General features: G+C 37.5%; 4 protein-coding genes across 6 annotated transcripts in view; 3 read left to right on the top strand and 1 right to left on the bottom strand.

Moving 5' to 3' along the window:
• The window catches only part of LOC126801498 (membrane-bound O-acyltransferase gup1), a 178,711-nt gene that overhangs the window by 45,479 nt on the left and 108,263 nt on the right, over positions 1-24,969 (top strand). The window lies entirely within an intron of this gene.
• The window catches only part of LOC126801503 (diphosphomevalonate decarboxylase 2), a 191,966-nt gene that overhangs the window by 159,596 nt on the left and 7,401 nt on the right, over positions 1-24,969 (bottom strand). The window lies entirely within an intron of this gene.
• On the top strand, positions 609-8,552 carry LOC126801504 (probable sodium/metabolite cotransporter BASS4, chloroplastic). The gene is made up of 14 exons (XM_050528874.1): positions 609-774; positions 852-939; positions 1,015-1,122; positions 1,213-1,280; positions 1,935-2,013; positions 3,448-3,506; positions 3,620-3,688; positions 3,818-3,931; positions 4,619-4,640; positions 5,727-5,794; positions 6,714-6,799; positions 7,676-7,805; positions 8,040-8,141; positions 8,215-8,552. Exons 1-14 carry the CDS (start codon positions 640-642, stop codon positions 8,287-8,289), a joined length of 1,203 nt encoding a protein of 400 aa, XP_050384831.1. The 5' UTR covers positions 609-639; the 3' UTR covers positions 8,290-8,552.
• On the top strand, positions 9,322-12,428 carry LOC126801508 (uncharacterized). 2 transcript variants are annotated; one of them, XM_050528881.1, is made up of 5 exons: positions 9,322-9,387; positions 9,879-10,154; positions 10,258-10,469; positions 10,916-11,186; positions 11,991-12,428. In XM_050528881.1, the coding sequence occupies exons 2-5, from the start codon at positions 9,894-9,896 to the stop codon at positions 12,285-12,287; spliced, it is 1,041 nt and encodes a 346-aa protein (XP_050384838.1). In that variant the 5' UTR covers positions 9,322-9,387; positions 9,879-9,893; the 3' UTR covers positions 12,288-12,428. The 2 variants fall into 2 exon arrangements, with proteins under 2 accessions (XP_050384838.1, XP_050384837.1); XM_050528880.1 differs by lacking the exon at positions 9,322-9,387 and adding an exon at positions 9,432-9,583.

The raw sequence follows: 24,969 nt of genomic DNA, 5'->3' as shown, positions 1-24,969 counted from the left end.
CCCAAAGATCTTCAAGAATTCTAGGAATTTCTTCTTAATCAATATTTGAACATATGATTTTGAGTAGAGAAAGAGTGATTTTGATGGAGATGTCAAGTTGATTATGGAAAGGAGACTAGATTCATGGAGATGTGGAGTTGATTTCATCTAAATCAATGAGTTAGACGAGAGAGATAGATGAGAACAGAGAAAGAAAGAGAGAATCTTAGTTAAAGATCGGAGTTGTTTGGCACAGGAGAGAGAGTAAACAATGAGAAGAGTTAATGTCAAATTCACGTGTAAATGCCTAATCTATTAGCGTGTTTTGGTGCTATTAAAATAGAGACGTTGGGTTGAAGTGTCAAATATAACATATGGGTTGAAGATGATCTAAGATGACTGTCACTGTATATCATCTTATCCAGTCTAACCACCCTCATCATTAGTTGAGAGAGAGAAGATGAGGTAACTTATGTACTAGTATCAGGAATGCAAGTTCATTTACGGTTTGCCCACAAATATTTACCCGCCGTAGAAGAAAAAAGAAAGTCAATAAATGTTTGAAAAGAAGAGAAGTCAAAATAAGAGTGCTGTGGGGGTAGTGAACAAGTGAAGCTGAGAGGTTGATAGTGGTGAGGGGAGCTACACACACACACTCACATGGCGGGACTACTCCTCACTCCTCCACCCACCAAACTCCTCTCCTTCTCTCGCCGACTCTCCCCTTCTCCCTCCAACCACCCCGCTTTCCGTTTCAAACTCCGGTCTCCCACCTCCGTCCGGGCCTCCGATCAGGTCCTCAGTATTTGCTGTTGTTGTCTTTTCCTGTTAGTTTACCTGTTACATTATAAGAAATGTGAATCTCTTTTCAGATAGATGGTGATGGATTCAAACCAGATAAAGTGTTGAGTTGGGCTAAACCCTTGCCCGGTTTCGTGGCCAATAATTTTCTCCCCATAGGTTGATTTTAGTTTACTCTATCGTACTTGATTGCATTGCCTGTGTTTTTGTCATTGAAAAATTGTTTCTGTGCAGCTCTTGTGGGCGGCGTGGCGTTAGGTTTCGCCAATCCAACCCTGGGCTGCCTTGCTGATTCATATTCTCTGTCGAAATTTAGCACATTTGGGATTTTCATCATCTCAGGTCTCTCAGCGTTTCAGTGTGTAGTCTGTTTGGTCATTCTTTAGTTGATGCCCCCTGCACTTGCTGATTGTTTTCTATTTGATGGCACAGGGTTGACCTTGCACACGGGCGAAATCATTGCTGCCGCAGATGCGTGGCCCGTTGGATTCTTTGGACTAGTATGACTTCAGTGTCTTGTGTCTTTTGCTTTTGCATGTCGCACACTCACTCACACATATTATACTGTTGCTTTATGTATTTTGGGAAACAGCGGATGAGTTATAGATTTTGGTAAAAAGGTCATGTGTACTGTAGATTGACTTGTGCGCTGGTATTTGGTTTTTATCCGTCATATGATTAGCACTGATGCCCATGTCTGTGGACTTCATACTTCCAGGATCATCAAATGTATTTGTTTATTTTATTTTTGTATTTTCTGTTGCAAGATGCAGTCTTTTATGATTTGATATAAAAACTTGGCATAAACTGAACTTATCTAAGGACTTTTGGACAAAATTTATGGCTGATAGCTTGTTTTTTTGGTCACTTAGTTTATTTAATGTAGGTTATGTTTATATCTCGACAGGTCATTTTATGTTTTTTTCCCCTAGCTGATACCTTCACCTCTTTTATTATGCAATTTCTTAAGGCCACTTGAATTGTTAGTTAAGCTAGTGTATTGCCAAATTGTTAGTGCCTTGCACATTTTTGTATGGAATTCTTTGTAACACTTTCGTGGACATTCTGTTGATGCTGACCATTATGTTATGATATGATATGATCTCCGTTGCTGATGCACAATTCTACTGTTATTATACCTCTCCATAATGCAGGCATCCATTTTGTTATTTACTCCATATTTTTCGAGGCTAGTACTGCAACTGCCGCTCCAACCTCAAGAGTTTGTTAGAGGTATGGTAATTAAATTATTTTCATTTATAGAGCTGGTTGGAGAATAATATTGTTATTCCAATGTCAATGTGTAATTAATTTGAAAAATGCTGCGATCTTAACAAATGAAAAATGATGAATGACATGGTATGAGGTTTTGGACCTTTTCTATGTTGAAGTTCATTATGAAATTTCAGTGGCCGAAAAATCTCTGTTGAAAAGAAATTAAAAAGTCTATCGAAGGTCATTATACTGTTCTGAGGTTAGAAGATTTTTTTAATAAATTATTGATAAAATTTCCTCTAAGTTATTATTAATTATTAATTATCGAAGGTTATTGTTCTGTTATTATAGGTCGGGATGTCGTGAAATCGAGAATAATATCTTCGGAGGGATCCTTTTATGCTAGGATTATCTCTTTTGTTTAAACCAATCTTGTCCATGCTGCTAAGTTATGGCTAGAGTCTGAAGGATGTTATGCGACTTAGTCTTAATATGTAAATTGAACAATGACCATCAGGGAAAGCGATGACAGGAAATGAGTGTACTACTTATGTTAGGCTGTTATATCATGTACTTTTGTTGGTGATAAATTAATATACTCTAGCTGGCATAGGACAGATCACTTGTAAAGAATCAGCAGCATAACTATCAGTATATACCGTTTCGATTTGCCATAATATGCTCCACTAATTTCCTCACCGATTTATGCATGGGTTCAAAGCTTTGATTTACCTGCCTCACATTTCTGCCAGACATTGAGCAGAATTCCTCTCTCTTCCCTTTTAGTTACTTGATCATGCCTCTCCTGTATTAGTGCACTGAAGAATACTTCCTATAGAACATTAAACATCAATGTAATACTTTATATAGGGTAGGCTTACAGAGTTTTCAATTTTGATCCATGAATCTACTTTCAATGTTTAGGATTTCAAATTTGGAAAGAATATAGGAAGAAAAGGTGTGAGGTTAAAGACCATTGTAGAGGAAGAGGTGACATATTAGAAACTGTAGTAAGCAGTTTACCTTTATTTGGTGCATCCCGACCATGGCCAGACATTTTAGTCAATTGTTAAGACTTGAGATCTGACACAATTTTTCATTGACTACTGAACGAAGGAAAGCTCTAATAAATTGCAGATAGTTTTATTTTAGTTTTTCAGCTATATTCCTTCTGTCTGTAAGTTTTGCATCTGTACTTCTCTTTGTTTTCTTCCTGTCAAAAAGTTTTATTATGCATCTGTTCTAAAGCATAATTTTCACAGTCCTTGATTGGTCATGTCTTCTTTGTAACGAAAAGAGAAAAGCAGCTTCATTTGAGGGTTCAGTGTTGTGTACATTCTGGCCAGGCTCGATAGTACATAGGGCTGCTGTCTTGTTGATAGAATCATGATTAGTCATCTAGTGTCTCTGAAGTTTTACTTGAAAAATCACATGGTAAATCCTCTTATGCAGGGATTGCAATATTTTGCTGTATGCCAACCACGTTATCAAGTGGTGTGGCACTTACTCAGGTATGCTTCATTTGTCTACAATCTTAAATGAAGCCTTCTGTTGTTCTACTAGTATATACGCAGCTTTTACAAGGATTGGGGTTTTAACAAAAGGTTTGCAACTTCAAATGCAGCTAGCTGGGGCCAATTCTGCTCTTGCTCTTGCAATGACTGTCATCTCTAATCTATTGGGAATTCTGATTGTGAGTTTCAGAGTTTCTATCAGTTATTGCAATTTTATACTTGCATTTAGGTATTTTCATGCAGCCTTGGATTTAGTTTCTGGTGATTCTAAGCAAATGATAATGTCATATGATGCATCTCTCTTTCAGGTCCCATTTTCTATATCAAAATTCATTGCTGATGGTGTTGGTGTGTCTGTTCCAACTAAGCAGCTGTTCAAAAGTCTTGTTCTCACATTGTTGATCCCCCTAATCATGGGAAAGGTAAAGAACTCATGATGCTACTCATTTGTACCATATTGGTGTTCCCATAATACAGTGTAGAGAAAAATGGAACACTGACAGCTCCATTTAGTTTCTGATTGAATAAAGTATTTTCAATTTTTCATAAAGAGAAACAAATAAGACAGATTAATTTCTGAAAATACCAAATTTTGGTGTCCTGCATTTAAAATTGGATAAGGCAGCTGATCTGCATTCAAAGATAAGTCTAACATCATTTGGCACTTTAGCATTGCCCACTGTTTAAGCCTTTAAGGCAACATCAACTGCAATATCATGTTGTTTATTTAGCAATGTTTATACATGGAATTTGAAAATTACCCACTGTGATCAGGCCATTAGTGGGTATTGGACTAAGGAAAATTTGGTGTCATGGAGTAGAAGATTCTGAAACCATCATATCTTGTTTAAGTTCTATTCAGTAATGACTAATGATAATCCATAAGTACAATGGAAATGTATTCCATATTAGTCTATATTATTTTTCTTTTGGTATGCTTTTCAATCGCTTCTCATTAATTTGTATGTCATTTAGCAGTATCATGTGATGTGATATTATGCCCTTTTGGTAGTTATTGCATATTGTTGTTTGCTGTAGAATAATGTAATATCATCTACCTTATCTTTGCTTTTCAAAAATTCATTTTGACTAACTGGCTTTTTCAACAGATTTTTCGAGAATCTTTCAAAGGTATGCTCTCCATACGTGTTTTTTGTTTTTGTTTTTCTGGCAGACTAGCACTTTTTTAGAGCATGGGACTTGAGTTGTATGTAGTTCATTGGAGCTGATTATTCTGCCCTATCAGACACTGTTGATAAAATACCAAGTCTCATAACAAGTAACTTGATTATATATACAGATATAGGTTAACAGGTATGTAGTTCCATACAAAGTGAGAGCGTCATTTCAAAATATAAAATGTAAAAAGTGAGAATGTTGCACTCAAACACAAAAAGTTGTTTTCAAATAGTGACACAGTGGCCTGATTTTCAATTGATGCTAAATTTAAATTCTAACTAATTATACATTATTTAAAAATGGTGACCCAACAGTCGACTTCCTTTCGGAATGGGAAATTACCTACAATGGGTTAGTAGAACAGGTCAGCCATGAATTGCTCCCATGTGGTCTGGGGTTGAACCTCTTCACAGTAACATCCTAACTATTTCTTAGAGTAGGGCTCAGCAGGAGGCACTGGTTTCCAGCCCCAGCAGCAAAGCTGGTTTGGGAATTACTTTGTGTTGTATAATAAATAAATAATATGTTTATGTTACTAAGTTTGTTATAACAGCAGAAATGATTTCTATAAAAATTAAAATTGACGTACAAATTCTACTTAATCTCAGTATTTGACCCATCTTTAGGCATTAGCACCCTACAATTTCACATTCTTCTAATTTTGAAGGAAATAACTTGATTGTACTAGCTATTTTTGCATATTTTCACTTGTACAAAGGCTACTAAAAATGTCAAGTATCTCTTCTCAAAATAAAAAAGTTCAGTATCAGCCAGAGACCTAACCATTTATATAGGCAAGTACTCAAGCATACAGTGTGCATGCAAAGAAAACTGTAGACCTCAAATCTGTATCAAATAGCTTTAAGCCAATTCCTGTTTGGATATGGGCTAGATGAATGTCTTATTGCAGGTTTCATCAGGTTTAGAAAATACCAAAATTTTTCTGGTGTAAGCAGTAAGAAATCCAATGTTAATGCAAAATGTTTTACACACTTATCTTATGTATAAGATCTGTGTCTTTTGTAATGAGCACTGCAGGTGTTGCAGACTTTGTTGATCAGAACCGTAAAAATCTCTCCAAGATCAGTGCAATTCTCCTCAGTTTAGTAAGACCACTGCCCTCATTTCGAATTTGCTGTATGTTCATCAGCTATGACTACACTCACACTATCCTATGCCCGCTTTCATCATGACATGAGATTCCTTAGTTACACCTAAAACATGTGTAATTGGTATGCATGTGGATTGTGGATCCCCTTGGTTGTTTCGATGTTGTGGTTTATGCTTCCACATACACTTCGGCATTTGTCTTGTGCTTCAGTGAAATCTGAATTTATAATCTTAAAGAACTGTGGTGCCATTGTTTATAGATTGATTTTGATCTCCCTCTAAATCTTTATGGAATTTTTGCTTTCAGTCCCAATTTACAGTAACTAAATCGATAGATATTTGTCATCAAATCCCTAAACAAATAAGGGTTTAGGTTTCAATTACTTGTTGGAAAATGAGAAATTTGGCTAAACATTTTGACAATTTGAAAGTATTTAATTTGAAAGGAAGAAAAGCTTGCTTCAATTAAATCTCCTAGGTTGAAATCTAAATTGAAGGCCTATAAAGGAAGAGGGAGTTAAATTTATTATGGAAAAAAATGAAAGCTTCTTCAAGTTTTTCTGGGGAAATCATAGTGAGATTTGATTTTGAGATAAGCAGTGGACAAAGAGGAGAATCATGTAGTTTTTGTGTGTATATAAGTTTTCTCTTAGCTTGGAGTGGTTCTGTAGTTCACCACTATGATTGTTGGAGGAAAATAATGCAAATGTTTTTCGGATGTGAAGATTTCAATTGGGATCCTCCAGCCACCTACTTAAACTGAACATGTACTCAAAGCGTACAGGGAAATTCTTGGGATGTGTATGTTCTTAGTGGTTTGTGTAGGAAATAATTGTTGTTTTTGTTGTTGAACTTGTTTGGTTTTTCTCATTTTCTGGTGAACATGTTTTAAGCCTTATTATGATGGTTATTCAGGTGCCATGGATGCAAGTTAGCAGGTCAAGGTCACTGTTGCTGATGGTTAAGCCTACGGTTTTTCTTGGGGCAATTGGAATGGGAGTGTATGATATTCACTCTTAAAATTCTTTGAATTAATTTCAGTTTATCCCTATAAACTTTACACCCAAAATTAGTTCACCCCTTATACTTTCAAATGACATCAAAGAAGGACAAAATTAGATTTTTAAATAGATTATATCGATAATTATGTTACGAGAACTAATTTTAAAGCTTCAGTGTTGTAAAATTATTAGGAATTTTGTTTCGGTCTTGCATATATGATTTGAAACATTCTTTTGATCGTTTTCTGTCGGATTTTAACCAAGAAAATCTGAATTTTATCCTTCTTTGATCTTATTTGAAAGTATATGGGGTGAACTGATTAAAATAAAAGTTTAAGGGGTGAACTGATTTTTCGTGTAAAGTTTATGAGGGTAAATTGAAATTAAATCAAATTCTTTCTTATTTTATTGGTATCACTAGTTTCATAATTTAAGACAATGGGTAGAAATATTAACTTGTTTTCCATCACTTATTCAGTTTAATTGTATTGATCAGTCTTTAAATAGGAATTGTAGTTTACTTCTAGCCACAATTCATTTCTGGGGCTCCTCAAATCACACGGTTGGCCACGTGCCAAGAAAAACTTCTTGGGCAGTGATAGATTCTTTATGTGTAGAACTGAAATCAAATCCTAATATTTGTGTAATACTATGTAATCTTTTGAGTTCTGATTGCATTCAGGTCGAATATCCTTGTGTTCTGTAAGTGCTCACTTAACATGTGTAGATTTATTTGAAATTCCTGAGGTTAGGGTGTTCTAAGTGGCGCACCTTAATATGGGTCAGAGAAGCAAAATAAATGATGTAACTGGATTAAGCAGTGTCTGTCTTCATAACTTAATTAGCATCTATTTATATTAGCATCTTGTATTGCAGGCTTCTGCATCTCATTTTGTTAGCCTTTAATGCTGTTGCTGTTAAGAACCTCGCAGCTGTGTCTGGTGGTAATCAATCAGTGTTTTCCATGAAAGAAAATGCAGATGCTGTTCTCCTTGTTGCAAGCCAGGTTAGTGAGTGTGCTATTGAGCTAGTAGCTTATCCATATGTATGACTTATAAGACAAAAAAAAACATTATACTTCTTCTGTCATTTATCTAAATTTAGTTTGTTTCACCAGTTATTAAATGAATTTGCCCTCCAACTCTTGTACTCCCCATTCTTGGAAATTCTTTTATGGTTTTCTTTGATGGAAAAAATAAAAATATAAAACCTTAAGGTGCACTGGCAATGGTTTTGGCAGAAAACTCTACCTGTAATGGTGGCTGTAGTGGAGCAACTAGGTGGTGCACTTGGTGAGTCTGGTTTACTTGTTCTTCCTTGTGTTGCAGCTCATTTAAATCAGGTATTTCTTACATCCGGTCGTCTGCGTCATGTATTCTTATTTCTTTCTTTTTAACTGAAAATTATTGGTACAGATTATTCTGGACTCTATTCTTGTTAATTACTGGCTTCGCAAAGATCTCCCAACCGGTGATGCCAAGGTAGCATGATTATTGGGATTGCCCTTTCTGGTTGCAAGTACATAATTAGCGTATTAGTTGTTAGAAATAGTTGAGTTTGATATATTGTATTCATGGTTTCTTGCTTGGATTGTATCCAAAAGAAAGCAGATCTTGTGTTTTGAATCTCAAATGGCCGCCAAGTATAAACACGTTATGCATTGTGCCGCACCTCTGGGGGTATTGGAACTATGTTTGGAACATTAACCTTTCTTTGCCTTTTATCTCTATCTAGAAAATGAGATTTGAGCTGAAGCAACTAGATCTGAATTGGATCTCATGAACATTATTCTGGAAATCAACTGAAGCAACCATAAACTCAACCTGGCTATTTTCTTGAGTCAAGTTCGACCTAAACACATTCTAGACCAGGAATCAACATTTCAGCTAGTAAGTAGTAGTTAAGACCTTGCAGTCACCATCTCCAGCTACCGGTAATAGTTAGTGAATCCTGAGGGCACCTAACAACTTTTCGACAAGACCTAACAACAATGTTTCTAGAAGAAAAGATGCAGTTTAATTCCTTGGCACTATTTAACTCATTTTCCTTTTGTTATAAAATGAGATAACTTACGTGCAAGAGAGGGAAAGATTGGAGTCCTCTGATCTTCACCCTAACGGTGAGCTTTCTTACATATCAACCGCTCGTACGCCTTAAGCGTGAAATCACTTGTTTTTTAAAGTACGGAATGGACTCCACACTGTACAATGTTTAGAGAACCATCCTACCAGCCCCACATAATATTTCGCGTTTTGGTCATTTTAATCAAAATTCAGAATGCATGCTATAAAAAAAAATCAAAATTCAGAATGAGGCTGCTATGGCTTATTATGTAATTTTCCAAGTAAAATAAATAAATCTTATCCTCTTGGAGACTTTTTTTGTATAAATTTTTTTCTTACCAAAAAGGTGTTGGGGGGGTTGGGTTTTGAGGTAGGTGTACCCAAAATGATTACTATAGATGAGACTATTGTAATAAAAAAAGGATTATAGATGACTTGATCAAAAGAACATAAATATAGATGAGAGTAAAGCTGAAAGACGAGACGTCATCACCAAAACAACGCAACAGCCCGTCATCTCTTGCGGTATTATCTCTCTCTCTCTCTCTCTCTCTCTCTCTCTCTCTCTCTCTCTCTCTCTCTCTCTCTCTCTGCCAATCTGCTTTGCTAAACTGAACATTATGCACTTGACATTTGAATCATTGTTCGTCGACGTCTACGTATTGCCTGATTTCTTGGACTTGTGAATGCACGCTACAACTCCCAAAACTACGTTAACTGTGTAGGAAGATTTTGTTTATCTATCTTTTATTTCACTGTTTGCATAGAGAATCTATGTATTACTTTAATCCGTATGAAACTCCCGTTAGATTCTTCATTTGGTTAGGTATATATGGAAATTAACTATTCAGGGATTATATATTTGTTGTCTGCTGGAAAAACACAAACATTCTCTCTAATCTGCAAGTGGTTTTGGAACGCCCTGTTTTCCTTGTAATTCTGGATATTCTAGTGTGGAGTGTATCTCAATAATAACTTGTTCATAATAGATGTGGCATGCTGCTACTGCTTCTCAGGGGTAAGGAATCAAAATGTACAGGAGAGTCGCGTTATTGTTGCTGGTTGGATTGCTGTCATGGGCTTATCAGGCCACTCAACCGCCCCCTCCCAGCATTTGCGGTTCCCCTGGCGGTCCACCCATCACAGATCCTAGATTAAAGCTAAGAGATGGAAGATACTTGGCCTACAAGGAGCATGGTGTGTCAATTCAAGCAGCCAGACATAAGATTATCTTTGTTCATGGCTTTGGTTCTTCCAGACTTGATGCAGTAATCGCGACCAAACCCTCACCGGTACTAGATTGTTTCTTAACTTCCTGATTTCCATTTTGAGTTCAAAAGTTTGTTCCATAGGTTGTTACATTGGTTTATTTTGACTTCATTATATCTCGTTCAGGAATTTATCGAAGAGTTAGGTGTACACATTGTGTCTTTCGACAGACCAGGCTATGGTGAAAGTGATCCAGATCCTAACCGAACAGTTAAGAGTTTGGCATTAGATATAGAAGAGCTTGCTGACCAGCTCTTATTCGGAGCCAAATTTTATGTAGTCGGATATTCTATGGGTGGACAGGTTATCTGGAGTTGTCTTCAGTACATCCCTCATAGGTAATCTTTCAGTTCATGCTTCATAAATATACAAGATAATGATGATACATAGGATTATGGATTAAAAGGCACTTTCCCTTGCAATATTTTGAGCTGAAGTAACTGTGAATGAAGAAGAAAAAAATAACAAAACAAAAAAAGCATATCAAGGAACTACAATGATTACAATTATTATACTACATGATGCTCTCAGTCTGGTCTTTCAAACATACCTATCATAATTGGAATTCCAGTTGAACCTATTAAAATGCTGATTAGGCCTTCAACAAATTTTTTAAATAGTAATACTTGCTAGAAGGCTGCTCAATGCATTAACTGGTTTCCCCCAGGATCGGAGTTTTAATTAAGTAGGTATTAGATGCTATTTCTTATTTGAAGTTGGATACAAGATGTTACTGAGTATTGTATTAGTCTAAAATTTTCTGTTTGCTATTCTTTCGATTCAGGCTAGCTGGAGCGACTCTGTATGCTCCTGTTATCAATTACTGGTGGCCAGGGTTTCCTGCCAACTTGTCAACAGATGCCTACTATAAACAACCCCTCGGGGATCAGTGGGCACTTCGAGTTGCTCACTATGTACCATGGCTAACATACTGGTGGAACACTCAGAAATTATTTCCTTCATCAACTGTTATTGGTCGTAGTCCAGACAATTTCTCCAGTCAAGATTTGGAAATACTTAGGAATATGCAGGCTTCTGGTATACAAACTAACAGAGTAAGTTTTATTACTTGGTAAATGTTTCAGATTTTTATACCACGTAATAAGAATAACAAAAACCTTATGCATCTTAATGACTTAATTACTGCACTTGTCTACAATACAATGCGGTTTCCATTTACCATTTTGTAAGTGCATGTATGTGAACTATTTTACCACAATTTGGAAGTTGGAACCCTTGAGCAAGTACAAGGGTTTGTATTAGCAATTGTTGTCCCAGCTGGGAAAGCTCCACTACTAGTTAAAGTTATCTGGATGTAATCTCTAGGCTTAGTCTAATTGCATTTACTAAATTATAGTGATAGAACTTTAACTTACATCTCATGGAAGAGAAAACAGTTGAGCACTCAATTGACTGCAAACCCAAATTTTTCTTTCTGACTTGCTTGCTTTAATTCACGAAGTTCATGTGGTTTCTACAAGTATTTACATAATTTATAAAACAGAACTACATGTCGTATCTGGATATGTCGGCAAGTTAATCTTATTGGCACATCAATCCAGTAGAATACAGCAGGAGAAAGGACCTTTAAAGTATTGATTGTTAAATTATAATGCCTTATCTTGAAAGTCATATTCTTCAATGTTTGAAACATGCGTAGCATCTTCATGTTGTTTTAGTCTGTCAATCTAACAAGCAATGATTTACCAAAGTATCTATCTGTACATACTTAGAAGTGAATGACCAGACTTCACTCATGTTATCTGTATCATATTCCTAGCTGCATTAACATTATTAGTCAATGAGTTGGTCATTTGCAACCAGATTGTGATGATACTGAAAATATGTTTTTGCTGCAGCCTCATGGAAAGCAGCAAGGAGTATATGAGTCGAACCATCGTGATCTGATGATTGGATTTGGGAGTTGGGAGTTTGACCCTATGGAAATCAAGAATCCTTTTCCCAACAATGAAGGGTCTGTCCACCTCTGGCAGGGTGATGATGATAGGCTTGTCCCAGTTGAACTCCAACGCTTTATTGTGGGAAAGCTTCCATGGATTGACTACCATGAATTACCAGGTGCTGGACACATGTTTCCATATAACAACAATATTAACGAAGCTATGTTAAAGGCAATGCTTACTGGGGAGAAGTAGCCTATTTTGCAAGATGTCTCTTCTTCATTCAGTATTTGAATTGTTTTTGAAACAGAACAGAATTAAACACCAATATATGATTGATATTGTTACAGTGGGACTTTGATAACCAAGTTCAAGGAATACTCATGAAAGCTGAAAAATAGGAAACCTATCTACTTGGGGCCAAGTATTGCTATACATTCGTCTACTTTGGTGATAAAGTCTGAGACCCTATTCGAAAACTTTCAGCTATGGAATTAAGATCTCTTTAGAATTTTGTAGACACGAGAACACGAGAACTCATCAAAACGTCTAATAGGGAGTCGGGTGAAATCTTTACCTGGCTTGGTCTCGTGGCATTAGTTCCACTGCCATTAGATGATTATTAAGAATTGTAATATAAGATGACATTGTGAAAAATCTGAAATTTGACGCTTTTGCTAGGTATAAGAGGATCATTAAAATTGAAGTTTGAACTAGATTTCAACCCACAAAACTCGTGTATCAGTACTCATTATTTATTCCTATGAAATGTTCAGACTTCAGAGTGATGAAGAGGGACAGTGATCATGAAGTTAGGTGTTGTATACCAGACAGACAGAACACTTTCAAAGGAAGAACATACAATTTATTCATTATTGTGTCAATAAAAAATGATTACACAAGGCATAATTGGATTGAAATACATGGAACAAGCAACGGAAACTGAAACTGAGGAACTGAAGATGACATGCCTAGAAAGATTACCCAAAGGAACTAGTTCAGGAGCATAGGCCATTTGAATTTGCCTGTTATCGAATAGAGCTGTGTGAGAAAAAGAGAAATAAACCATCTGTCATACTTCAAAAGCCAGTTTCAGGGTCCAGCAGATGAGTTTCATCTGACAACACTACTGGACCTCTCCCATGTCTTGTGCAAATGACGTAACTGACATCTCCTTCTACTGCTGGCCTTGAGTTTTGGTAGTTGGGGCAGTCCCAATATCCTCCAGGGCATCTGTTCCAGCATCTTTTAAAATTGCCTTATCACAACAAACGAAACTGGCAAAATAAAAAATCAGAAATAAAAATTAAAGTCATACATCATCATAAAAATAACGAATTCTAAGACGACACAAAATGAACAATCGCTAAAGAAGAGGAAATCCAATCTAGCAACCCAACTCTATTTGCAAATTACCTGTCCAAATCAGCATCAGAATTTGGAGGGAAGGTGTAAAGAAGCTTCTGAAGCAATAATGTAGCAGTTATTGGTATAAGTCATGAAGCTCCAGCTTTCTGGGCATTCCAAAACCTTGAATTGTAGGAATCTTTTAAGAATGCAATGGTCAATACTCTGACAAATATCCATACTGAAACTTGAACTGTAGGAATCTTCTATGACAGGCAATGCCCATGAAACCTAACAACTTCAAATCAAACTTTGAAAACACATACGCACTACTAAGCAGAAAACATATACACCAACATAAGGGCAACTAGTAAAATGCAAATAAGTTACCACCAAATAAGATTAACAATGAAAGATAAAGCAACTGCCGGAACTACAATTTACTTATCTACTCAATCAATCATTACTGATATTTACCCCATCAATCTTTAGTATGTGCGAAACAGTAACACTATAAAAGACAAAGGTACCATTATATGTCGTTTCTTTTAAACTAAGAATAAGAAACTTATAGAAAACACTCAACATAATAACATTCACATAATGTTGAAAGTGAGAAAATAGGGAGGACATGATGAGGTCAAGAGCATCTCTATACAGTTTTTCTATTATTACAAACTGGAAAGTGAAGACAAATGGTTTTCAAGAAATAATGTGATAGGAACACAAAGTGTGACATTCTTAATATATATGTCATATTCTTGTTCTTTGTTGTTTCTTATTTAGTTGTTTTAGCTTCATATTTGCATTTTGTATGTTTAGGTAGAGCTTATTTCAAATATGATAGTTTTGGTGATGAAATCTTTTTTGAGCTATGATTCCTTACTCGACTAGGATTATACTTTCTTATTTTCATTCTTTCATATTTCTTATTTGTCTATTTCTTTTCATGAAAGACAAATCCTATACAGACAAGGAGTAGAGAAGCCATGATGCATTCCTAGTTGGACAAAGAGATCATGTCTGAGTTGGATAAGGATTGAAGAGGCCGGCCTAGCATTTTCTAGCTCAACATGGAGAGTGTCGTGCAGCCCTTGGTTGTCTCCTATTTGGATTCGGTTTCTTACATCAAGTTGGATTTGGAGTTCAAGAATCAAAGTCCATATCAAAGAAGATATCAACATCCAAATCTAATTCTATTTCCTTATTGGGATGGCAAGGCTGTTTTGTGACTCCTATATATAGAGGCTCGACATCATTGAAGAATGATCATCAACCTTGCGCACAAGTACTAGTCAAAGCTCTGCCCAAACACATTCATCTCACCGAGAACCCTAGAATCCGAAAAAATTCATCCTTCACATCTTTTCTGTCCAAAGCTTGGAGCCTAGGATATCCATTCCATTGGAAGATTTTGTGTACCCTCTTATGAAGCCTTGAAGGAATAACTTAAAGTGTAAATGATGACCTTCATCTCTTGTTTTTGGTTTTCTTTGTTCTTGTTCTTGGATGATTTCTGTTTAGGTTTTGTTAAAGTTTGTTACGATCTTGTCTATGAGATTGTTATGGATTTTTGAATTGTGTATTGAATATGAAGTTTTCGATTTCAATCAATGATTTTAGGTTTTATGCCATGTGTGTTTCTGTTTATACTGAGAGAATTTTCAGTGTGTTCTTATATCTCATGTGTGATTAATACTTGGAGTTAATGCTGCAGTTGTTAATTATCCAAAGGTATAAATGGTTATGATACTCAGAAGTTGATTAGTTGTTTGATTCTTTGTTTTCTTCACTGATTATTTGCTTAGGTTGTTATGTATGTCCGTACGCTTAGCATGACTATCTAGGTTTCAGTTTGGACTTATGCTATGAACATGGTATCTCTACTTGTTACTCGGCAGTACTTGTTAGGGTTAATGTGTTAGATTTCTTGTGAGGCCGGCGCCAAACTTGAATGTACTTAGTGTCAATGTGATAGGATAACCTTGGAGGACCCTAATTGCATGATCGATTCTAGGTTTTTAGAGATACTCTCGGAATGAACTTGATTGAGATTGGAATTCGTTACTTTTGTTCATACATGATTTGTTTGGTGATTGCTTGTGTTGATTGATTGATCACATGTGTATATCAGCTTAGGTTTATTTTCTGTTTGTGATTCTGGCCCTGGTGGATCCCCGGTTTGTGAACGATACCCTCTTGCTTTATACTACTAACGATGCTTACAGGGTTAATATTGATGTCGAGAAATCGAATCGTTCATAATGCTTAAATCTTGCCCAATTTTATTTTTGCAACAGAAGTAGACAGGTTTGGATAGAGAACTACCACATTCTATTTATGTATAGAAAAGAACAGATGAGAAGTAGACGATATGAAGCAATTCTAGTCTTTCTTATAAAGGAAAGAAAGAACGGTACAAAGTATTAAAATGGCTAGGAAATAAAAGTTAAAATAGATATCAGATTACATCTCAGCAGTAAACAAAAGAATTACTTGACCTTTAATTTCCTTACAAGAAAAAGACTAAAAGAACCATAACTCCATAAGAGACAGACTAACTGTCAAAACTCAAAGTAGCTAACAAATACTCAAAACCAAAAGGATGCCTCTCAACTAATCTAAAATCCACAAAGGGAACCCCAATACTTATGACATCAATCAAATTTTTGAAATCCTCTAAGGACACCACCATTAGTTAGCTTGGAAAAACCTAAAAACAAATATCATAAGTACTTCTTTGCACTGAACAAACAAAATTGAGTAAGTTTCATTAACCTGCAAATTGGTATGACTTCTCCATAAACACACCACAACAAACTAATTAAATACATATACAAACATCCTCAACATCAACACTCAAATAACTAAGAAACTAAAAGGTAGATGGTTTACTAAATCCCACCAAAAGGGTACCTCCTAATAACTCCCGACAGTCACAAAATTAAACTCTGTACTCATATGACAACAATCAAATTAAAGGATACGAATGGAGAGCCTAAACACACTAAATACAACATAAAAAAAACCAAAAATGAAAATAGTTATAAAAAAAACTAATGCAAACCCATCATAAGGCATTTCCAGCTATTCCGCAACTAAGAGAAACAATGATGAGTCTATGAGAGAACGGTTGGAGAGACACAACAAAATTAACCAAGGAAGCAATAAAAACACTATTTCATAAATACTATAAGATCCAGACCCTTCCAAACACAACCTTCAAAACCCAGAACAACCCCAAAGTCTAGTACCTAGAACAAGTCTCATATTCCCTAAAAAAAAGTAAGCTAGCAACCAATTACATCAATTTGGATAAACAGAAGTACAGAAGAAATAGAAAAACAAGTATAATAAGCACTAAGAGTTGCCGAGACTGATGAACCAATCTATAGACTATGCCTCATTTCAAGTCCGGGTAAAGTAAATTCAGTGAATATGTATCTGAGAGATAAACATAAGATATGTGTTGCAACATATAGAGAAGATCATAAGGAGAACACAGCTGAAGAGCATAAACAGCCAGGATTATGACAATTACAAATCACCACATTACCAGTCAGCAAAATAGTGGTCGAAAATAGTGGCAAAATGAATTTCATATCCTAGCTCGCTCTTTAAATCTGTATGTCAAATTATCACAAAGTTCATTCTCAATTACCAAAACAACAAAAAGCAATATAGTAGAAATTCATCTGGAAACATGGTCAAAAAGATAGAAACCACCTATCTCAGCTCCCAAAAAACATCTCCACTCGCAAATACTATCAATTACTTGTTTTTCTTTTCTTTTCTTTTTGATTTTTTTTATTTTTTTTTATTTTTAAATATTTTTCATCACTAACACACCTTATCCAATGCAGTAAACAAGAGTTTATCAGTACTACTAAACTCCGTTCAATGATTCCGTCATAACTTCCTCCAGAAATAGATATCGATGTGATTCCAAATCCTACGGAAACTAGACTCACACAGTTTTCTATCTTATGGAAACTAGGCTTCATTGTTAAATTTTCTTTAGGTGTTTGTCGAAGTTGGATGACGTGCACTGGTAGATTTCTTGATTCTTGTAGGATTTGACTTTAATGCATATCTTCTTACTTTGCACGACCCAAAAGAGATCTTTTAGGTTTTATTGCTGGTCTTGGGCTTCATGTCTTTCTAGAAAATCACATGGTTGTCATATGCTTGAATATAAGGGTCGGGCTTTTCCACTTGGACGCTTCTAATTGTGACGCCAACTTGTAACTTCTAGATCATTCTTGCACATTCCTAGTGTGATTAGGATTCCTTCACCTTGTAGGATTAGCCTTCTCCTATTAGGATTACAGTTGCCTTAGTCAACTTGGCTTCTTCGTTTTTGCAAAGAATATGCAAGTTAGAAATAAGGAGAGAATTAGATTAGGAAAGTTGAATCCTAGTCGAGTAAGGAATCATATCTCAATATGAATTTCTAATACTTAGCACGTTTTTATCATCAAATCACACATATTAGAGTTAAGCTCTTTCTAAACACTTATTTTTACAAAATGAACTAAAACACACTAAATAAGAAGTAACAAAAAATAAGAATAGGGGATATAATCATTAAGAATGTCACACTTTGTGTTCCTATCACTTCTCTAATATCTTCTATTCCAAACCTAAACACCCCCACCTGCATATATAACCATACACCATGGATTGGTGCATCGGGTTATAAACAATGAACCCGGTAAGCTTATAAAGCTCGTATGAGTAAACTTCATTACATAACACAAGCTTATAAATTCCCAGACATCAGCAACGACATCTAACTCTACAAATCACACTCAAAGAAAATGCAAGATAAAGATTAGTGATTCCTGCATAAAAACATAGTTTATGAATTCACACAAGTATTCCACCAAATGCAAGAAATGAGAAAACCAAAACCTCAACCCGAAATCAAGAACTGTCATTCAAAACCAAGAAAACAACTCACTCTTGTTTTCTTTTACCACTTAACAACCAAAAGAAAATATCATAAATAAAATCACTTTTAATACATGCACTCATGAGCAGATAACCTTGCTCGGTTACCCCACATGTTGTGTCACGGCAGGCAGACTAAAGTTCTAACATATCGTAACTAACACCTGGTCAAAGGCTTGGTTCCGATTTAATTTCCACTGTCACTACTGTGACTGTCCGAAGATAAAAATATTTTAACACAACTTAAATATCAAAACGATAGTTCAATGTAGTCATTCACTCTTATGACGTACATTTTTAATATCCACTGTCATCACTGTGACCGTCCGAAGATAAAAACATTTTAACACAAGACACAATGTTAAAACCACACTTACAACATATCAATCCAACCATATATGATAAATTGTAATTAAACCAAGCGACTCTCACCACAATAGAATATGAACAAAACACACCATTAAACCAATTTATCGGTAGATATATTTTCTTCACTTCTGGTCTCTTCCACCATAATAACAAATAACCACAACCAACACTACAATTACCGGAAAGTACATTTTCTTCCCTTCTGGTCTCATCCACCAATAATAATCCACAAACAATATTACTATATTACACATATAATGTTGACAATAATTCCCACAAGACATAGTACAATTTCACACCACCAATACACATATTCCACGTAATTATATATATATGTAGGCATTCACTCAGGAACCACCCACTAATACCAACTATAGTTCATGATCGTTAAATCTTTAAAAATAATTTTTATAGTAAATCATTTTACTTACCTATGAACCGTAGTCGAACGAGGTCATATGAATTAAAACAAACCTTATTATTTTGTAAAACACATTTCACATTGAAGGATTCACCAAATATAAACTAACTTCGATCATGATGATCATTGAAATGTTTACTCACCTTAGCATCTCATTCGTCTTCTCACAACACGTAACATTGCTCGTCACAAGCCAAGCACCTACTGAATAATGGAGTCTCGACTTAGTATATGAATTACAAGACCAAAGCCCTTGTAATTAAAACCTAGCGGTTAAGTCAATTTGAGGCCCTAGACCTCATAAGGTCTCTAAATAGATACATCAACGACAAGTTGATAAAATTAAAGTCTACTACGAGAAACATACAAACTCAAAAATTAACCCAACCCACAAAATGGGTAGTAAGATGCTTGTGGATACGAGTTTGAGTCAACAAAGCAACTAACAACCATCGATAGGATGAACTGTGTACAAGTCTAACACATTTCCCAAAACCCTCCAATAATCAACAATTTCATCATATCCAACATGAATTCACAACTCCTAACATGATATTAAGACAAGATAGGCATATCTTTCCTGCAAATCGAGCCAACACAACTCAATTACACTCATAAACGCTGCTACAGCTCACCTATCACCACATCCAAAAATTGTAGCCCCAACCTTACTTCTTCGTCTTGTAGTAGTCAATGTGGAGTGGACGTCAGTGTAGTCGCCATTGAGAAACAGCAGACACCACAAAAAGAACTTCAGGTGGCCATCGTGGCCACATGATCTTCGAACTGTGCCTCGTGGCATGAATCGAGTCAAATGACTACCACAGAGACGCTTGCAAGGACGGAGGGGAACATTCTGGGTCGGTTGCACCACCAAAGGTCGCTGGAAATGAAACCGATGCGAATTGGGTCAACTTCCAGCCTTCTATTTGCGCAAGACGATGTGAATTGGTGCATGCCACCACCACATGGAGGCGTGCACAGACGAGGCAAAGAGATCAGGGTTAGCCCTGTCGTCTGAAACCACCGGAGTTCACCGGAAAATCCGGGTCGGGTCGGGTCGGGTCGGCTGGGTTCAGGTCAGGTCAGAAGAAAAATTTTGGTACTGAAGGGGGCGCGTGGGAGAGAAAAGGAGAGAGAAAAAGTTGGTTTCGCACAAATGAAACCCTAAATGAGTAAAAATTATATTTATACATAACCTCAAAAACTTCCGTTGATTATAACGTTTTCATACGTTCTCCAAAATATGTGTGTCGCATGTTCACGAACTCATATCAACGAGTTTTATGACTTTTCGTGAAGAAAGTTTTATGAGAAAGTCAATGAGTTAAAAGTCAACTCTTTGCTCTCACTATAATATCTCCAATCGCTCGAACACTTTGGCTTTCACCCTCGTACCATGAAATCGGACCACCACTAACCTAATCATTTAATGTCTTGTTTTAAATGCCCATCTAATTTGTCTAAACAATTGGATGTCAGTGCAACGAATATTTTCTGGGTTCTTCTTCTTCTCGTCATATATCATGGTCTACAATTTGTACACCTAAAATCACAGGTAGCCCGTTTAATCATTTTAATTTAGCTTCTTTTAGCTAAACATACTAGGTTGGAAAATTCCAACCGATCCTCATAATCTCTTGGTTAAAATTATCAAAGCTAAGTACTTACGAAAGTCTTCATTCTTTGACACAAAGAAATCTACTTATTGTTCTAGTCGTTGTATTTTACAAGATGACATGAGATGGATTCTTGGAAATATTGAGATGCCCTATTCGGTAAAGTTTTTGAAAACATTTTTTAAAAATAAGTTTTAATAATGAAATGAAAAAAATGAAAAACTAAAAATGTCAAATTTATTCCTTCATATTACGGTTTTATTCTTATGTTTGTCTTAGTCTGAATAGATTCTTCTTGGAGTAAATTATATTTTATTGTAATAGATATGAATGCATAATTCTTCAAGATACTTCGTAGTTTGTATGCAATGCCTATATAAAGATCTCATTGTCAATTAATAAAATAATCCGTTATTAATTTCAAATCTTCTCTCCTCAAACAAAATTAAAATTTTTGTTCCGGGAGAATTACTATTCTACCCTTATGTGTGTCTTAGCCTAATAGGTTTCCTGTTAGGAGATAGATTAGCATCTCCGTAATAGATTAGGACTCCGAATCCTACGGGATTGTGGTTTTGTAATGCCTATATATAGGCCCCCATATCATTCAATAATACACAATTATTTCATCCTGAAACACGTTATCAACACGTTGCTCTAAAAACCCTGAACTTTTAGAGCCCTATTTTTTTCTCTCTCTCTCTCTCCTCCGCCGGCCGCCGTCGATTCCAAGCTCCGGCATCTCCTCGCCGGCGCACCTCCTGCAGCCGCCGCACCGCAGCCCCCCCGGCAGCCCCAGCCCCGCAACCCCTGCGCGCAGCCCCTGCATGCTGCCCCTGCAGCCTCGCGCGCAGCCCCTGCGTGCTACCCCCGCACCCCCGCGCGCAGCCCCTGCGTGCTGCCCCTGCAACCCCGCGCGCAGCCCCTGCGTGCTGCCCCTGCAGCCCCGCGCGCAGCCCCTGCGTGCTGCCCCCGCAGCCCCGCGCGCAGCCCCTGCACGCTGCCCCCGCAGCCCCGCGCGCAGCCCCTGCACGCTGCCCCCGCAGCCCCGCGCGCTGCCTTTGCACGCTGCCCCCGCAGCCCCGCGCGCTGCCCCTGCACGCTGTCCCCGCAGCCCCGCGCGCTGCCCCTGCACGCTGCCCCCGCAGCCCCGCGCGCTGCCCCTGCACGCTGCCCTGCCCTGCAGCCCCTGCGACCCCCCTGCTGCCCCTGCACGCAGCCTCTGCAGCCCCGCAGGGTATTCTCCGCATTCGCTCCGCAAAAACATCTTTTTACCCCGACAAACCCCGCATCGGAGGATTCAAAATTGCTCCTCCCGCATATATACGCAATGAACGCGAACTGCACAAGCAAACTCTTCGCTCAAGAGAAGCTACTGCCGTCTTCTCTACCCTTTTGGGCCTTTAAACTATTTCTCTTTTTTTCTTTTTTCTTTTCCTATTGCTTATTAAATCATTTATTTGCACGTTTTCGTTTTCTAACTCTGTTTCGCGTGCTTGCATAGGAAAAGTGATTACTCGTCGTACTATGGTGATGACATTCATGCCGAGATGGACGATACTTTTGCCATCTACATATGATTCCGATCGTATCCTCCCAAGATTTTTATGTCATCGGACGAAGATCGAAAAGGAATTCAACAAGCAACTTCATGCATGACGATCGATTTGCAGAGCAATTTACTTATATGCAGTCTATTTGGCAGACCAACAAGTATGTTTTTCTTAAAGTTGCTGCTTTTGAAGATATATATATAAATTATCGGGCGCTATTAGCCTTTTTTTCATGTCTTCTTTTCCGGCCTTTCTTATAACGCCGATGAGACCAAAGAGGGATATGATTCCCCTCTTGGTCGACGTTTTTCGTGTGACGGTCCTGGGGGAGTCACGTTATTATTTAAAAAGGAAGATATCGATTTCGTGTGGTCGCCTGAGTGCACCGCTGTTTTGGGTGCGATCATGAGAATCGCCGATATGCATCGATTATTTTGTGACCATATACATCACAACCCTTCTAATTCCGGTTACATACTTGAATATTTCGATTATTCGAAACCTATACAACCCTCGTTTCTTATGGATGCGTCGCCATCGCGACTGTTATTTGAATGTTTGAGTTTTCTTAAACTCATGTCTATAAACGATAATCCCAAGGTCTACGTACTCATTTATTTGAGTTGATTCATTACTCTGATGCAGCACTATTTGCTGACAAAAGATCCCAAAAATAAAGAATTCTATGGGACACACTTAAAGTGATTTAATGAACGTCTATGACGTTGTATTATCAGAGTTGACCTTGATGCATACTCCACATCCAAGAAACGCATGCCCTTTTTGGCACCTGTATCTATTTCTTGAGGGCATTTTGGAGATGGAAAAGTAACATTCTTCCATTCTCAAGTAAGCAAACATTTTTGAGCCTCAGGCTAAGGCTCCGCCCAATCCGATATGCAAGATTTTGTTGCTACGGACTTTTGATTAGTCACTCTATTTTGACTATGTCTTCTGCTTACTATTTTTCAAGTATGACGTTGGCATTGCCATGATTATTGCTCGACTTTATCCTAAGTCGTCTATTGGAATTGGAAGCTTGTTTGTGTTGTATTAAATATTGGCATATTCTATAAAATTTCTCATCTTTCTTGGACTTGTGAGAATTTTATTTGCCTTGGCTTAGCATGCATGGTCAACGTTTACAACTCACGTGGTTTTTAAATTGGCCGCTTTTGGGTTACATGGGACCCCAATAGCACTACATTGTGATTTTGGACTTTGAAATTTGGAAAACGGACCTCGGAACGTCAAAATTGACGTCGTTTTTTCCGGTTACCGTTCCGGAGTTTCCGGAACGTTTTCCGGCGTTTTACCGGCGTATTCGCCGCCTTCCGGCCATTTGCCGGCGTTTCCAGCACCGCCATCCGGTTCCGGACGGCGTTGCCTGTCGGACCTGAAGTTACGGCCTCCATACAGGCCAGGTCCGGCCACCGCAGGCCGGATTTCTGGCAATCGGTGCCGTCGGCTTCCGACGAGTTTTTCCGACGTTTTTTTCCGTCGTTTCTCGTCATGTTTTCCGCATATTTCAGCAGTTCTTGCTGTCACGTATTCCCAGTCCAAATTTCACCCGGTTTTGAGTTAATTTGACATGGTTTTCCGGTTAATTTTCCGGTTTTGTCCAAGTCGTTTCATAGCTCAAATGATTTTATTATTATTGGTGACCACCCGCACCAAATGGAAGGTTTTCCACCGTAATTGTTTGGTATTCAACTGCTCCAATACCATGTTTTTCCAACTCTTGAGTTGAAGAATATAGTTCTATTGCCATGTGATACATTCGATGGGATTGCCATTTGTTTCAATCCCCTCTCTTACAATATCCTACGGCGTATTGTGTAGAGAAGTTCACCGCGTCGTTGACTCTCTTAATCTTCATTTTGAGAATGTCCCGCCGTGAAATCGAGTGTCTTGCTAATTGCGTAACCACCCACACTGTCCTACGGCGCAGGTAGTTGTTTTACGGATCTCGTGCGGAGATTGTGTTGTATATCTTCGTGCCTTGCTAAGTTTTAAAGGCCATACATGCCAATGATGGATTTTCATCTTGATATTTGTGTTAAGAATGGAGATGAATAAATCTGTCAGATTTCATTGACAGTATCTTTTTCAAGCTTCGACAGTAGCTTTGTTAGCCTGTAGACATCGTTTTGCTTGCCTGCAGTAGTAGCTTTATGTAACTCAAGATTCTTTGAATCATGGGTTCGGTTTTACTGTCTTCTCGATTTTGACATGATCGTTTTTTGGTCATTTTGAACAAGATATGATGATTCGAGTTCTTTGAAATTCACATTATCATCTATTTTTCATGTTCACGAAGCGATTGGAGGACCACCTCACCCATGCTCCACACGGTGAGGCCGAGCCTGCCTATTTCGGCGGTTCCATGGCATTAAGGCCGTCGGTGGCGGCATCCCCTCCTTCACAGGAGCTTGTGATGCCTCCCGTGTCTTCTAATGCCTCCATGACAATCTCTGATGCCAATCGCTCATTTTGCAAAGCTTGTTCTTTTGCTAGATTTCAAGGAAGTCCTTATTTGCTAAGGCTCCAACCGAGAACATTCCATTCTTACAAAGTATTTAAGGTGACATTAGTGGACCCTATCCAACCGAATACGGACATTTTTCGGTATTTTTATGGTATAGGTTAAGAGCATCGACGCGTTGGTCACACGT

Source organism: Argentina anserina, chromosome 7 (assembly GCF_933775445.1).
Source record: "Argentina anserina chromosome 7, drPotAnse1.1, whole genome shotgun sequence".
Classification (NCBI taxonomy): domain Eukaryota; kingdom Viridiplantae; phylum Streptophyta; class Magnoliopsida; order Rosales; family Rosaceae; genus Argentina; species Argentina anserina.
This window is presented reverse-complemented; position numbering and strand designations above follow the sequence as displayed.